The following is a 12,561-nucleotide window of genomic DNA, read 5'->3' as shown; positions in this document are numbered from 1 at the left end:
TACCCGGCGAAGCCGAAGTGAACCATTCGGCGCGCGTTCCTCCAAACCCGGGGCTGTAACTAATTGTTGAAGTGGATTTGCTCACAGCAGACGTTTCCTGACGTTTTGCTGTGTGCAGTGTCTGTCTACACTGGTATCTTCAGTGACAGACGACGCTGAGTCAGCTGTCCATCTCTGAGCACTGAGCACTGAGCAGCCCGTTTGTTCTCTCCTCTCGCTGGGTTCCCGTAAGTGGACAGAGGGTGGACGCACGTTCCAGGTGCAGGTGGCATCCGTGCGAGTGCTCAGGGGAGAGGCTGCACGGTGTAGGTAGGGGCAAAGGTCACACGTGGCCTCCCTCGGGAGGTGGCACAAGCCGGCACCCAGACTGCGTGGTGCCCGGGGGCAAGGCTGCCCGGCCGGTGCAGCAGTGTCTGCCGCAGACAGCTGACGTCGGCGTCACAGGCTCAGCACAGCAAGTGCTTGGTGCAAGAGTCCAAAATACACCCGTCTCAGGATTCCCGGAGCTACTGAACTCGTGGTAACCCTGCACCCAGAAAATGCATCTCCCCAGTTTGTTTTGAATGAATTCAGACCCATGAAAATGCAGAAAGATCAATACAAAGGACTTCGTGTACCCTTTGGTAGATTCCACAGCTGTCAACATTTGCTACGTCAGTTCTCTGTGTGTGGCTATATATTTCGATTTCCCATATACAATAAACCATTATCACACTTAAAATTACGCCCTGGTACATTAGTGCGTACAGAACATAACAGCTGTGGGGGGGGTCAACACTGGGGCAGTGGGTGAAGCCACCACCCGTGACACCGGCACCCCACCCCGAGCACAGTCTGCGTCCCGGCTGCTCGGCTTCCAATCCAGTTCCCCCGAAAGCAACAGAAGATGGCCCACGTGCCTGGGCCCCTGCCGCGCACGCTGGAGACCTGGAGAGGGCTCCAGGCTCCTGGCTTCAGCCTGGCCCAGACCTGGCCACTGCAGCCATTTGGGAGTGAATCAGTGGATGGAAAATATTCCTTCCCTCCCTCCCTCCCTCCTTCCTTCCCTCCCTCCCTCCCTCCTTCCTTCCCTCCCTCCCTCCCTCTCTGTTGCTCTGCCTTTCAAATGAAACAAGAATAAACATTTTAAGAGAATTTTTAAACAAAATATGGTCAGTAAATAGAGGTGTACATGATCTCTCTCTCTTTTTTTTTTTTTTTGGACAGGCAGAGTAGACAGTGAGAGAGAGAGACGGAGAGAAAGGTCTTCCTTTTTCTGTTGGTTCACCCTCCAATGACCGCCGCGGCTGGCGCACTGCGCTGATCCAAAGGCAGGAGCCAGGTGCTTCTCCTGGTCTCCCATGGGGTGCAGGGCCCAAGCACTTGGGCCATCCTCCACTGCACTCCCGGGCCACAGCAGAGAGCTGGCCTGGAAGAGGGGCAACCGGGACAGAATCCGGCGCCCCGACCGGGACTAGAACCCGGTGTGCCGGCGTCACAGGCAGAGGATTAGCCTAGTGAGCCGCAGCGCCGGCCTACATGATCATTTTTAACAACTGCACCTCACTGAGGTCACATACCCCAGAAGCAGAGCGTAACCCAGGGATTCTTGTTCAGGACTTCTTAAAATTTTTTCATTTATTTGAAAGGCAGAGTTACAGGGAGTGGGAAGGGGAGGGGTCTTCCATCTGCTGATTCACTTCCCAAATGTCTGCAATAGCCAGAGCTGGGCGGGTCTGAAGCCAGGAGCCAGGAGCTTCCTCTGGGTCTCCCACACAGGTGCAGGGTCCCAAGGACTTGGGGCATCTCCTGCTGCTTTCCAGGGGCATTAAGGACTGGAAATGGAGCAGCCAGGACACAAACTGGTGCCCACATGGGTGCTAACAATGAAGACAGCAGCTTAACTCCACCACAGCGCCGGCCCCATCCACTGCAAGGACGGCCCACCTACAGCTAAGCACGTGAGAGATCTGGATTATGTGCCAGGCTCCCAGCTTTGGCTTGAACCAGCCCCAAGTCCCAGCCAGCAGCAGATAGGCTGGCACATTTTCTCTGTCTCTAAAAATAATTTTAAAAAAGTAATTAAGGGCCCGGCACTGTGGCGCAGTAGGTTACTCTTCCACCAGCAGTGCCGGCACCCCATATGGGCGCTGGTTCTAGTCCCGGCTGCTCCTCTTCTGATCCAGCTCTCTGCTATGGCCTGGGAAGGCAGTGGAAGATGGCCCAAGTCCTTGGGGCCCTGCACCTACATGGGAGACCTGGAAGAAGCTCCTGGCTCCTGGCTTCGGATCAGCACACAGCTCCGGCCGTTGTGGCTATTTGGGGAGAGAACCAATGGAAGGAAGACCTCTCTGTCTCTCTCACTGTCTGTAACTCTACCTCCCAAGTAAATAAATAAAATCTTTAAAAAATAGGCCAGTGCCATGGCTCAATAGGCTAATCCTCCACCTAGCGGCGCCGGCACACCAGGTTCTAGTCCCAGTCGGGGTGCCGGATTCTGTCCCGGTTGCCCCTCTTCCAGGCCAGCTCTCTGCTGTGGCCCGGGAGTGCAGTGGAGGATGGCCCAAGTGCTTGGGCCCTGCACCCCATGGGAGACCAGGAGAAACACCTGGCTCCTGGCTTCGGATCAGCACGGTGCGCCGGCCAGAGCGCGCCAGCCGTGGCGGCCATTAGGGGGTGAACCAATGGCAAAAGGAAGACCTTTCTCTCTGTCTCTCTCTCTCACTGTTCACTCTGTCAAAAAACAAAAAATCTTTAAAAAATAAAAGTAATTGGGGCCGGCGCCGTGGTTCACTAGGCTAATCTTCCACCTGCAGCGCTGGCATCCCATATAGGTGCTGGGTTCTAGTCCCACTTGCTCCTTTTCCAGTCCAGCTCTCTGCTGTGGCCCGGGAGGGCAGTGGGGGATGGTCCAAGTACTTGGGCCCTGCACCCGCATGGGAGACCAGGAGGAAGCACCTGGCCCCTGGCTTTGGATCAGTGCAGCACTGGCCATGGCGGCCATTTCGGGGGTGAACCAACGGAAGGAAGACATTTCTCTCTTTCTCTCTCTCTGTCTATAACTCTAATAAAAAAGTAATTAAAAATAAAGATGATGGTCAGGACAGAGGCTCCAGGGTCTGGGTGAGGAATGGGGTCCACACTGCTGTGGTGCTTGTTCTTTTTTATTATTATTATTATTTTTTGATGGGCAGAGTGGACAGTGAGAGAGAGAGACAGAGAGAAAGGTCTTCCTTTGCCGTTGGTTCACCCTCCAATGGACACCACGGCCGTGTGCTGCTACTTTCTTGAGTGCCTGCGTTCTGGCTAACGTACAGCTGAATTGCAGACACTGACCGGCTGGTGATATTTATTTCATCCACGTGTGAGCTATACTTGGTGAAGCACTTTGGATTCAGTGTGGCTGGACTCTTGGGTGTGGTCTGTTGAATAAGCAGTGGCGCTGCCCCTAACCAGTGAGGAGCTGACTGAGCCCTTTGCTGGCTGCTGGGCTCCAGGCTGTGGCTGCAGCCCGGGAGGCCTGCTCCATCACGCAGCACAGCCAGAGGTGAGGCAGCGGGAGCAGCTGAGGCCCTGGGCTCGGAGCCCAGACCCTGGTGCTTCCGGACCTGCTGCTGGAGTTCAGGGCTCCAGGGCCGGCAGATCAGCTCCAGACACGACCTGAGTGGCATCCCTTCCCTGTGTCCTGAGCTGCTGGACGTGGCCCAGTGGTCAGGTGCCACCTCCACCTTTGCTTAACGGGGGGTCAACTGCCCTCACTCCTCCACAGTTGCATGTGGTAACACCCAGGGAAACACTGTCGGCAAGGTAGGTTTCTCTCCCAAGACCCACTTTATAAAGGAGCTTCCTAGACTCACTTTTCCCTTTTTCCAATCCTGAAGCGGTGACGGCAGCCTCTGGGAGCGCCAGCCCCAGCACAGCCGGCCGAGCCGCCTGTGTCCTAGCACCCTGCATGGGGCCACCCCTGGAAGCTCCGGACACTCAGGTAACCTTTGGAGCTGGTCCCCCTGCTGATTCAGACTCACGAATCCCAGCCCCACACTGACCGCCACACCACGGCATGGTCAGCGTGTCCTCACAGAAGGGAAGGGGTCAGCAAGGCTGCACGCGACGCAGTGGTCACGCTGCGGCAGACGTGGCCCCCGCCCTGGCCTGGCCGAGGACCTGATGCCACACTCCATGGTGGTTCCTAGAGGCTCTCGTCTTCCAGGGACCAACGTGGCAAGTGGCCTAAGGAAGAAACCATTCATCCCGCACGAGAGACTGGGCTTGTTTATTAGCGCAAACATTCTCCAACGTGGGAGGGCACAGGGCAGCGCAGTGGAAGGGCCTTGTGAGCAGCAGGCTCGGCTGGGGGCTTTCAGACTTGCCCCAGACTAACTCCAGGAGGAGGCACAGCCACAGTTCATAGGAACGCTTCCAGCATATGTAAACAAAATATATTTATCCATAATTGTCAAATTAACATTCTATTTTAAAGAGTCAAAACTCCAAACTTCTCCAGAGTTTAAAACTACATGGGGGCCGGCGCTGTGGTGTAGCAGGTAAGGCCACCACCTGCAGTGCCGGCATCCCATATAGGCGCTGGTTTGAGTCCTGGCTGTTCCACTTCTGGTCCAGCTCTCTGCTGTGGCCTGGGAAAGCAGTAGAAGATGGCTCAAGTCCTCGGGCCCCTGCACCGGCATGGGAGACCCGGAGGAAGCTCCTGGCTCCTGGCTTCAGATCAGCGCAGCTCCAGCTGTCGTGGCCATCTGGGGAGTGAACTAGCAGATGGAGGACCTCTCTCTTTCTCTCTGCCTTTCAAATAAAATAAATAAATCTAGAAAAAAGTGATATGTGGTTTTAAAGGTGTCCTTGTCCAGACAGCTGCCGACTGGCCTCCACGGGGTCTGCACGCACACATGAGAGAACGCTGGTTCTCAGCCCACCCCTCGCTCTGGGCGAGGAAACAAGCTGTGGGGAGAAGAGAGACACAGAGGGTGAACTGTGAGGCCACCAAGTTTATAAAGCTGAACACCAGTGGCCAAGGGGCCTGCAAGAAAGCTCTGTCTACAGATGTTAGCATACACTTCTCACAACTGTAAGACATTGAGAAGGGTTCCAGTCTCAAGAAAGCTCTGTCTACAGATGCTAACATACACTTCTCACAACTGTAAGACATTGAGAAGGGTTCCAGTCTCAAGCAGAGAGCATGGGAGAGAAATCACAGCTTCTGCCAGGGATTTTGCAAAGAGCCCTAACATTTTCCATGACCTTCCTCTTAAGCAGGAAACTGGGATCACAAACCCAACCTGTAGAGGAAAGAGCTTACTGTGCGCTGACCGCCAGCTGTGACAGACATGAGCAGGCAGCACTGACACACAGTCAGGCCACAGGTTAGCACAACACGGTGTATTACTGCTGCTGTTTTGCAATTTGCAAAGCACTTCCACCAACATTTCATTTACTATAAAGTGGGCAGATACGCCAAACACTCATTTCCAAGAAGAGAGAGAAACATGTGCTAGCATAAGGAAAAACTGAGGAGGCCTGTGCATGGGCGACCCAGATAGGAGGAGGTCTGCAGGGTGGCACGGCAGGGCACCCTGGGAGTTATCTGCTCCTGGGGCCCTACACCTGCCACGGCACAGGCTGAGTGTGCTTCAGCTGTGGGTGGTGGGAAGCTGATAATGACGCGAGTGATGCTGTTCATGCAGGTCCAGGGAACATTTCCTGGGTGTAGATGCATTGATGCTGCCCTGTAAGAAATCCATCTCAGCATTTCTGATGTGTCTATTCTTTTGATTTTCCTTTGAACCTTTTTTTTTTTTTTTTTTTTTTTTGACAGGCAGAGTGGACAGTGAGAAAGAGAGACAGAGAGAAAGGTCTTCCTTTGCCGTTGGTTCACCCTCCAATGGCCGCCGCAGCCGGCGCACCGCGCTGATCCGATGGCAGGAGCCAGGTGCTTCTCCTGGTCTCCCATGGGGTGCAGGGCCCAAGCACTTGGGCCATCCTCCACTGCACTCCCTGGCCACAGCAGAGAGCTGGCCTGGAAGAGGGGCAACCGGGACAGAATCCAGCGCCCCGATCGGGACTAAAACCCAGTGTGCCGGCGCCGCAGGCGGAGGATTAGCCTATTGAGCCGCGGCGCCGGCCCCCTTTGAACCTCTTTTTAACATACTAGTTCCTTCATCAAATAGAGTTAAATTAAACCTAATATTTTATTTTTAAGTTTTTTTTTTTGTTTGTTTGTTTGTTTTTGTTTTTTGACAGGCAGAGTAGACAGTGAGAGACAGAGAGAAAGGTCTTCCTTTTTGCCATTGGTTCACCCTCCAATGGCTGCTGCAGCCGGCGCATTGCGCTGATCCGAAGGCAGGAGCCAGGTACTTATCCTGGTCTCCCATGGGGTACAGGGCCCAAGCACTTGGGCCATCCTCCACTGCACTCCCGGGCCACAGCAGAGAGCTGGCCTGGAAGAGGGGTAACCGGGACAGAATCCAGGGCCCCGACCGGGACTAGAACCTGGTGTGCCAACGCTGCAAGGCAGAGGATTAGCCTATTGAGCCACGGCGCCAGCCAGTTTTATTTTTTGAAAGGAAGAGTTACGGAGTAAGAGAGAGAGAGAGAGAGAGAAAATCTTCCATCCACTGGTTTACTTCCCAAATGCCTCCAACAGCCACGGCTGGGCAAGGCCAAAGCCAGGAGCCCAGGACTCCCATATGGGTGGCAGGTGCCCAAGTACTTCGGTCATCCTCCACTGCTTTCCAGGCCCATTAATGCATTAACAGGGGAAGCAGAGCAGCCTGGACTTGAACCAAACTCTGATATGGGATGCTGGCATCACAGGGGGAAGCCGAACCCACTACCCCCATGCCACAATGCCGGCCTCTGTTCATTTTAATTTTGTTTGGGAGTTATGGTTTTGTCCTTTTTTGAAATCATTCTTTAATGCTGATATCAAACATATAAGGAATTTTAATACTTTGTTTTTTGTTTCTGGAGATTTATTTGAAGGCAGAGTGTCAGAGAGAGAAGGGGAAAGACAGAGATAGGGGGATTTTTTTTTTTTTTTTTTTTTACAGGCAGAGTTAGACAGTGAGAGAGACAGAGAGAAAGGTCCTTCTTTTTCCGATGGTTCACCCCCCAAATGGCTGCTACAGCTCCGAAGCCAGGAGCCAGGTGCTTCTCCTGATCTCCCATGGGGTGCAGGGCCCAAGCACTTGGGCCATCCTCCACTGCACTCCCGGGCCACAGCAGAGAGCTGGCCTGGAAGAGGGGCAACCGGGACAGACTCTGGTGCCCCAACCGGGACTAGAACCCGGGGTGCCAGCACCACTGGCGGAGGATTAGCCTAGTGAGCCATGGCGCCAGCTGCGAGGGATCTTCTACCTGCTGGTTCATTCCCCAAATGACCACAATTGCTAGAGGTAGGCCAGGTTGAAGCCAAGAGCCAGGAATTCAATCTGTATCTTCCATGTGAGCTGCAGGGACTCAAATATTTGGGCCATCTTCCACTGCTTTCCCAGGCCACTAGCAGAGAGCTGGATTGGAGGAGGAGTAGCCAGCGCTTTGATATGGGATGCTGGTGTCACAAACCAGTTTAACCAGCTACATCACAAGTGCTGGCTTAACCCACCGTGCCACAGCGCGGGCCACCATTACTTTGTTTTAAGACATTAAAATGAATTCTCTCTGAACTCACTCCAATGGAACCATTTTGGGTACCTATTATTTTAACTGAAATATAATAAATATATAAATATTCAGTCTGGATAAATATTTTGTTATTGTTATATTAACAAAATAGTATTAAGTTCCAACTTTCTAAATTATATGTTCTGTTCTAACTGATTATAGCAATTGAAATAGTATTTGAGTTTCATGGTCTTTATCACATCTTGTGATGTGGTACAACCACTTTACAGCCACTTAAAATCTTTGTTAAACCCAACTGAAATGTTTTAAATATATTCTTTGGAAAGTTACAATGCCCATTTACTTGAGGACAATGTGTCATGTTTGGATCAAGTTTGGAAAACCATAAGTACCTTCCCATGAATTTATTTACTTATTTGAGAGTCACAGAGACCCACAGAGAGAAATTTTCCAACTGTTGTCTCAGTCCCGATTGCTGCCAGAGCTGGGGCCTGTCAGGGCCAGGAAATCCACCCAGGTCTCCCGTGTGGTGTTGTGGCAGGGAGCTATCAACCTGAGTCCCCAGCTGAGGTGCCCCCGGATGCGCATCAGCCTGAAGCTGGAAACGAGAGGAGCGCCGGGACTTGCACCCAGGCACTCCAATCTGAGATATGGGTGTCCCAAGCAATGTCTTTTTTTTTTAAGGGTTATTTATGTATTTCAGAGTCAAAGCTGGAGGGGAGAGATTGATCTTCCATCACTGGCTCACCCCCTAGATGGCTACAATGACCGGGACTGGGCCAGGCCAAATCCAGGAGCCAGAGCTTCACCCCCAGGAGCTGACCCTCATGGGTGCAGGGGCTCAAGAACTTGGGTCATCTTCCACTGCTTTCCCAGGCCATTAGCAGGGTGCTGGGTCAGAAGTGGAGCAGCTGGGACATGCACCAGCATCCATATGCGATGTCCATGTCACAGACGGCAGCTTTACCTGCTAAGCCACAGCACTAGCCCCACCCCACCCCCTGCTGCAAGAGTAGCACAGCCACCAGGCTGAATGCCTGCTCTGAATTTAAATCGACCAGACTCATTGACAACAGGTCTGGAGGGACTCTTTTATCTGGAAGGAAAACTCACAGTTGGTCAAAGAGCCAAATGAATCGGCTTCGGGAACAGACAGCGTTCGAGGTGAGATGGGAACAGACAGCGTTCAAGGTGAGACGGGAACAGACAGCATCAAGGTGAGACGGGAACAGACAGCGTTCGAGGTGAGACGGGAACAGACAGCGTTCAAGGTGAGATGGGAACAGACAGTGTTCAAGGTGAGATGGGAACAGACAGCGTTCAAGGTGAGATGGGAACAGACAGCGTTCGAGGTGAGACGGGAACAGACAGCGTTCAAGGTGAGACGGGAACAGACAGCGTTCAAGGTGAGACGGGAACAGACAGCGTTCGAGGTGAGATGGGAACAGACAGCGTTCGAGGTGAGATGGGAACAGACAGCGTTCAAGGTGAGATGGGAACAGGCAGCGTTCGAGGTGAGATGGGAACAGACAGCGTTCGAGGTGAGATGGGAACAGACAGCGTTCAAGGTGAGATGGGAACAGTGTTCAAGGTGCGAGGTGAACGCTGGAGGAAACGCTTCCTCTGTCTCAGTAATGACGAATCCTCAGACGAAGGTCCTGGAACACTGGGGAGGCCCTTGATGACTCCATGTCTGCGGCCTCTGCTGATATGCTTAAGGCTGCAGGAGAGGAACCCTGGAAGATGGCAGAGCAGCTCGCAGGTTAGGATTCAGGGTCTCTGGACTCAGAGCTCTGCGAGGTCTGCCTTCCCTCACACTGCACACTGCCTCTTTCCAGCGGCTGCAGGACATAATGTGATATCATTGTGCTGTCCAGCAGTGCAATGTATGCTTATGAATGTTTGGATTTTTCTCTATATTAAGATCTAGTACAGCAGTTATCGGTGAGCATAACTCACATAAGCAAGAGCACAATAACTTTCAGGAGCAGGAAAGATAAAGAACTGGAGAACCACAGAGGGAAAGGGTGCAGGCTCTGTGGTCACATGTTCTGGTCCACTCTCCTCCCTGCACCAAGGAGGCAGTCTGACTCTTCTCCCCTTGTCCCTTGAGTGCTGCAAGCCCATGGGCCTCCAACCCTGCAGTGTCGCCAGTGCCACAGGAGCTGCCTGTGACCCTCCAGAGTTGTGGTCACAGAATTTTACACACTCCCAAGGTCACTAACCTCACCACCCTACAGGCCTTGGTGCAATGGAGCAGTGCAATGAAGATTCAGACCAAGAAGGAGTCTAAGCATTTGACTGTGCCTCACCAGGCGCAGAGCAGGGGTGGGGGTAGGGTGACCCAGCCTTGCTCCTACAGCCTACAGCCTTGCCTTAGAGACATCACGCTCAGTCCTTGTCTTTGGTGTCATTTGTCATTCCTTTATACCATATTTTAAAAAAACCTGATTATCCACCATTTTTAGGGTAACTAAATTCCCTCTACACATCTGGGAATCGGCACTGGCACTATGGCAGAAGTAGGTTAAACCTCCAGTTGCAGCATTGGCATCTCATATGGGCCCTGGTTTGAGCCCTGGCTGCTTCACTTCTGACGCAGCTCCCTGCTATGGCCTGAGAAAGCAGTGGACGTGGCCCAGGTGCTTGGGCCCCTGCACCCACATGGGAGAACTGGAAGACGCTCCTGGCTCCTGGCTCCTGGCTTCGGATCTACCTAGCTCTGGCTGTTGCAGCCAACTGGGGAGTGAACCAGCGGATGGAAGACCTTTCTCTCTGTCTCTCTGTATAACTCTGCCTCTTAAATAAATAAATCTTTAAAAAATAATAAATTCTCTATTAGGTCACAGTCTAGGCTTTCCTTATTGTTTGAATATATATAATACAGTACTGTAAAATACACTAACTTTTAAATAAATTTTGCTTCTTTCCAAAAGAAGTTGCCACTTTAACGCTGTTTTCTGTCCGTCTGTCATTGCAAGAAACTCATTGACCTGTTAGAAAAAAAGATCAAACATTTCTGAGGTTGACATACATAACTCACGGTGACAATGATGTGAGATCTAAACCTGCTCACTAGGAATGAAATCTCACGCAGTGATCAAGCCCAGTCCTCCTGAGACAGGGGGCGACACAAGCAAAGCTAAAACAGGGTCCCCACAGCGAATCAGGTGCTCAGCGAGGAAAGCCCCTCAGTGACATGGAAACATAATTTGGAACAAAACTCAATGCTAAATTTCATGAGATGGTTTTAACAATTAAAAAAACAAGTGCCTACCATCAAATGCACATGCTATCCTCTAAGTATCTGCTGCTGATCTACAGCTGCAGATCCGGAAGAAAACCACAGGGGCTACACAGGCTGTGCCGGTGAAAATCCACTTCTTGAAGCCACCTGACAGCTAAGTAATGTCTCCATCACACTGTGTTAGCCACTGCCACTTGATACAGAAAATGCCACGTTTATTCCTCCTTGTTGGCTAGTGTTTCAGTCACTATTCCTAGCAGTCAATGTTATCTAGGATTTCGATATACAATATCTGAATATTCATTAAAACAATGTTGTTTAAATCAAGATCCTCCCCCCCACCTGCCGACCTCTTTATTAATGAATAAACTTCTATCTATCAAATGTTCACCAAAATAACCTAGACCTGGGGGGAGGAGAATTCATTTCAAAATATTGCTAACACTTCTTTTTTTGGCTCTTTACCGTGCAGCCCAAGGTCTCCTCAGCGACATTTCCTGAGAGACTGCAGGAAGGGAGGGTGCCTGTGTGGTCAGTCACATCGATCAGCATGTCGAAGCTGGAAAAATTGGATTTATATCCCAAGGAGTCTCTGTGGCAAGTTGTACAAGTATTTGATGCTGCATTTACAATATAACCACAGCCAGAACTGCAAAGAAAAGACCATGACAAACGGTGATGGCCCTGACGGACACATGATACCACTTGCAGAACTACTTACTGCATGTGGAACACTTGGCCAACGCTCACTGCTGTGCAGGACAAGAAACTACAAGTGCTCGCCACCCACGCCAGCCTCACTGCCAGTGTCTGACTTCTCCGAAACTGGGCCCAGCACTCCTGTCACCATCCTGCCCTCCCCGCCCTTCCCCCGGGTTCCTGCCCAGCCCTGAGGTCCGCCCAGGCTCATGTCTCTGCTGTGCCCGTCCCCGAGAGCTGCAGCACTGACTCTGCTCCTGGTTACTGCAGGTGTGTCCATCTTACCCCCTTGCCTGGGAGTTCTGAGGGCAGGAACCACATCTGTGCCGGGGAGGCGTGGGTGTGAGGACTGCTCACTCCTGGTCCTGCACTCAGTCTTCCACACATGAGTGTGCAGAAAACCCTGCACAACTGGTCAGGGCCACATTCTAAATGCTGTGTGCACTGCTAGTGAGATCCTCTCTCTTAAATGGCAATTTCATGCTATGCCATTTTGCTGAAGGAGGCTTGACTTTAGACAACTAAAGATCTATTCACACTTCACAGCACAGCGTAACATGACTTGAAAGTCTGGAGCTCACTCACTGCCTGCTGAGAGGGACACAGATCCACGCAGGTGGTGAAGCACTGGGGACGCACTCACGTGCACTCGCACACCAATGGCTGCACGCTTAGCTCAGAAGCCTGAGTGAGGCTCAGCGCCCTGGGACGCGCAGCAGCTGGGAGGCACCGCTGGGGACACTGTCAACGGCACAAGGACTTCTCTGCATTATTTTCATAGTCCCATGTGAATTCAGAATTGTCTCAATACAAATTTCAATTACAAATCCTTCAGGGAGGCTTCTGCAATCACATCTAGGCTGAGATCATCAAAGCCACCGGGATTCGCTTTCTGTGCAAGTGGATACTGGTTTTCACCCAGGAGAGGCTGGAAGTCATGAGCATCATGCAGTAGAAAATTATTTTTTTAATTTATTTTTCCATGACCTTTCTTTTTAAAA

At 51.8% G+C, this 12,561-nt stretch overlaps 1 protein-coding gene across 4 annotated transcripts in view; it reads right to left on the bottom strand.

Annotated features, from left to right (window-relative positions):
* Positions 1 to 4,233: 4,233 nt before the first annotated feature.
* Positions 4,234 to 12,561, bottom strand: part of MEIOB (meiosis specific with OB-fold) — a 32,274-nt gene continuing 23,946 nt past the window's right edge. Inside the window, exons 12-14 of one of the 4 annotated variants that reach the window (XM_051830261.3) lie at positions 11,327 to 11,510; positions 10,521 to 10,607; positions 4,234 to 4,932 (exon numbers count right to left, since the gene is read on the bottom strand). In XM_051830261.3, coding sequence (XP_051686221.3) covers positions 4,822 to 4,932; positions 10,521 to 10,607; positions 11,327 to 11,510 — 382 coding nt within the window. In that variant the 3' untranslated portion in view covers positions 4,234 to 4,821. Of the gene's footprint in view, positions 4,933 to 9,096; positions 9,351 to 10,520; positions 10,608 to 11,326; positions 11,511 to 12,561 lie in introns of those variants that run through there. The other 3 variants (XM_089321860.1, XM_089321861.1, XM_051830262.3) reach the window with 3 other exon arrangements.

This window comes from Oryctolagus cuniculus, chromosome 19 (assembly GCF_051225735.1).
Source record: "Oryctolagus cuniculus isolate XC-2025 breed Fujian yellow rabbit chromosome 19, ASM5122573v1, whole genome shotgun sequence".
NCBI lineage: Eukaryota > Metazoa > Chordata > Mammalia > Lagomorpha > Leporidae > Oryctolagus > Oryctolagus cuniculus.
Note: the sequence above shows the minus strand (reverse complement) of the source record. Positions and strands in the feature narration are given on the sequence as shown.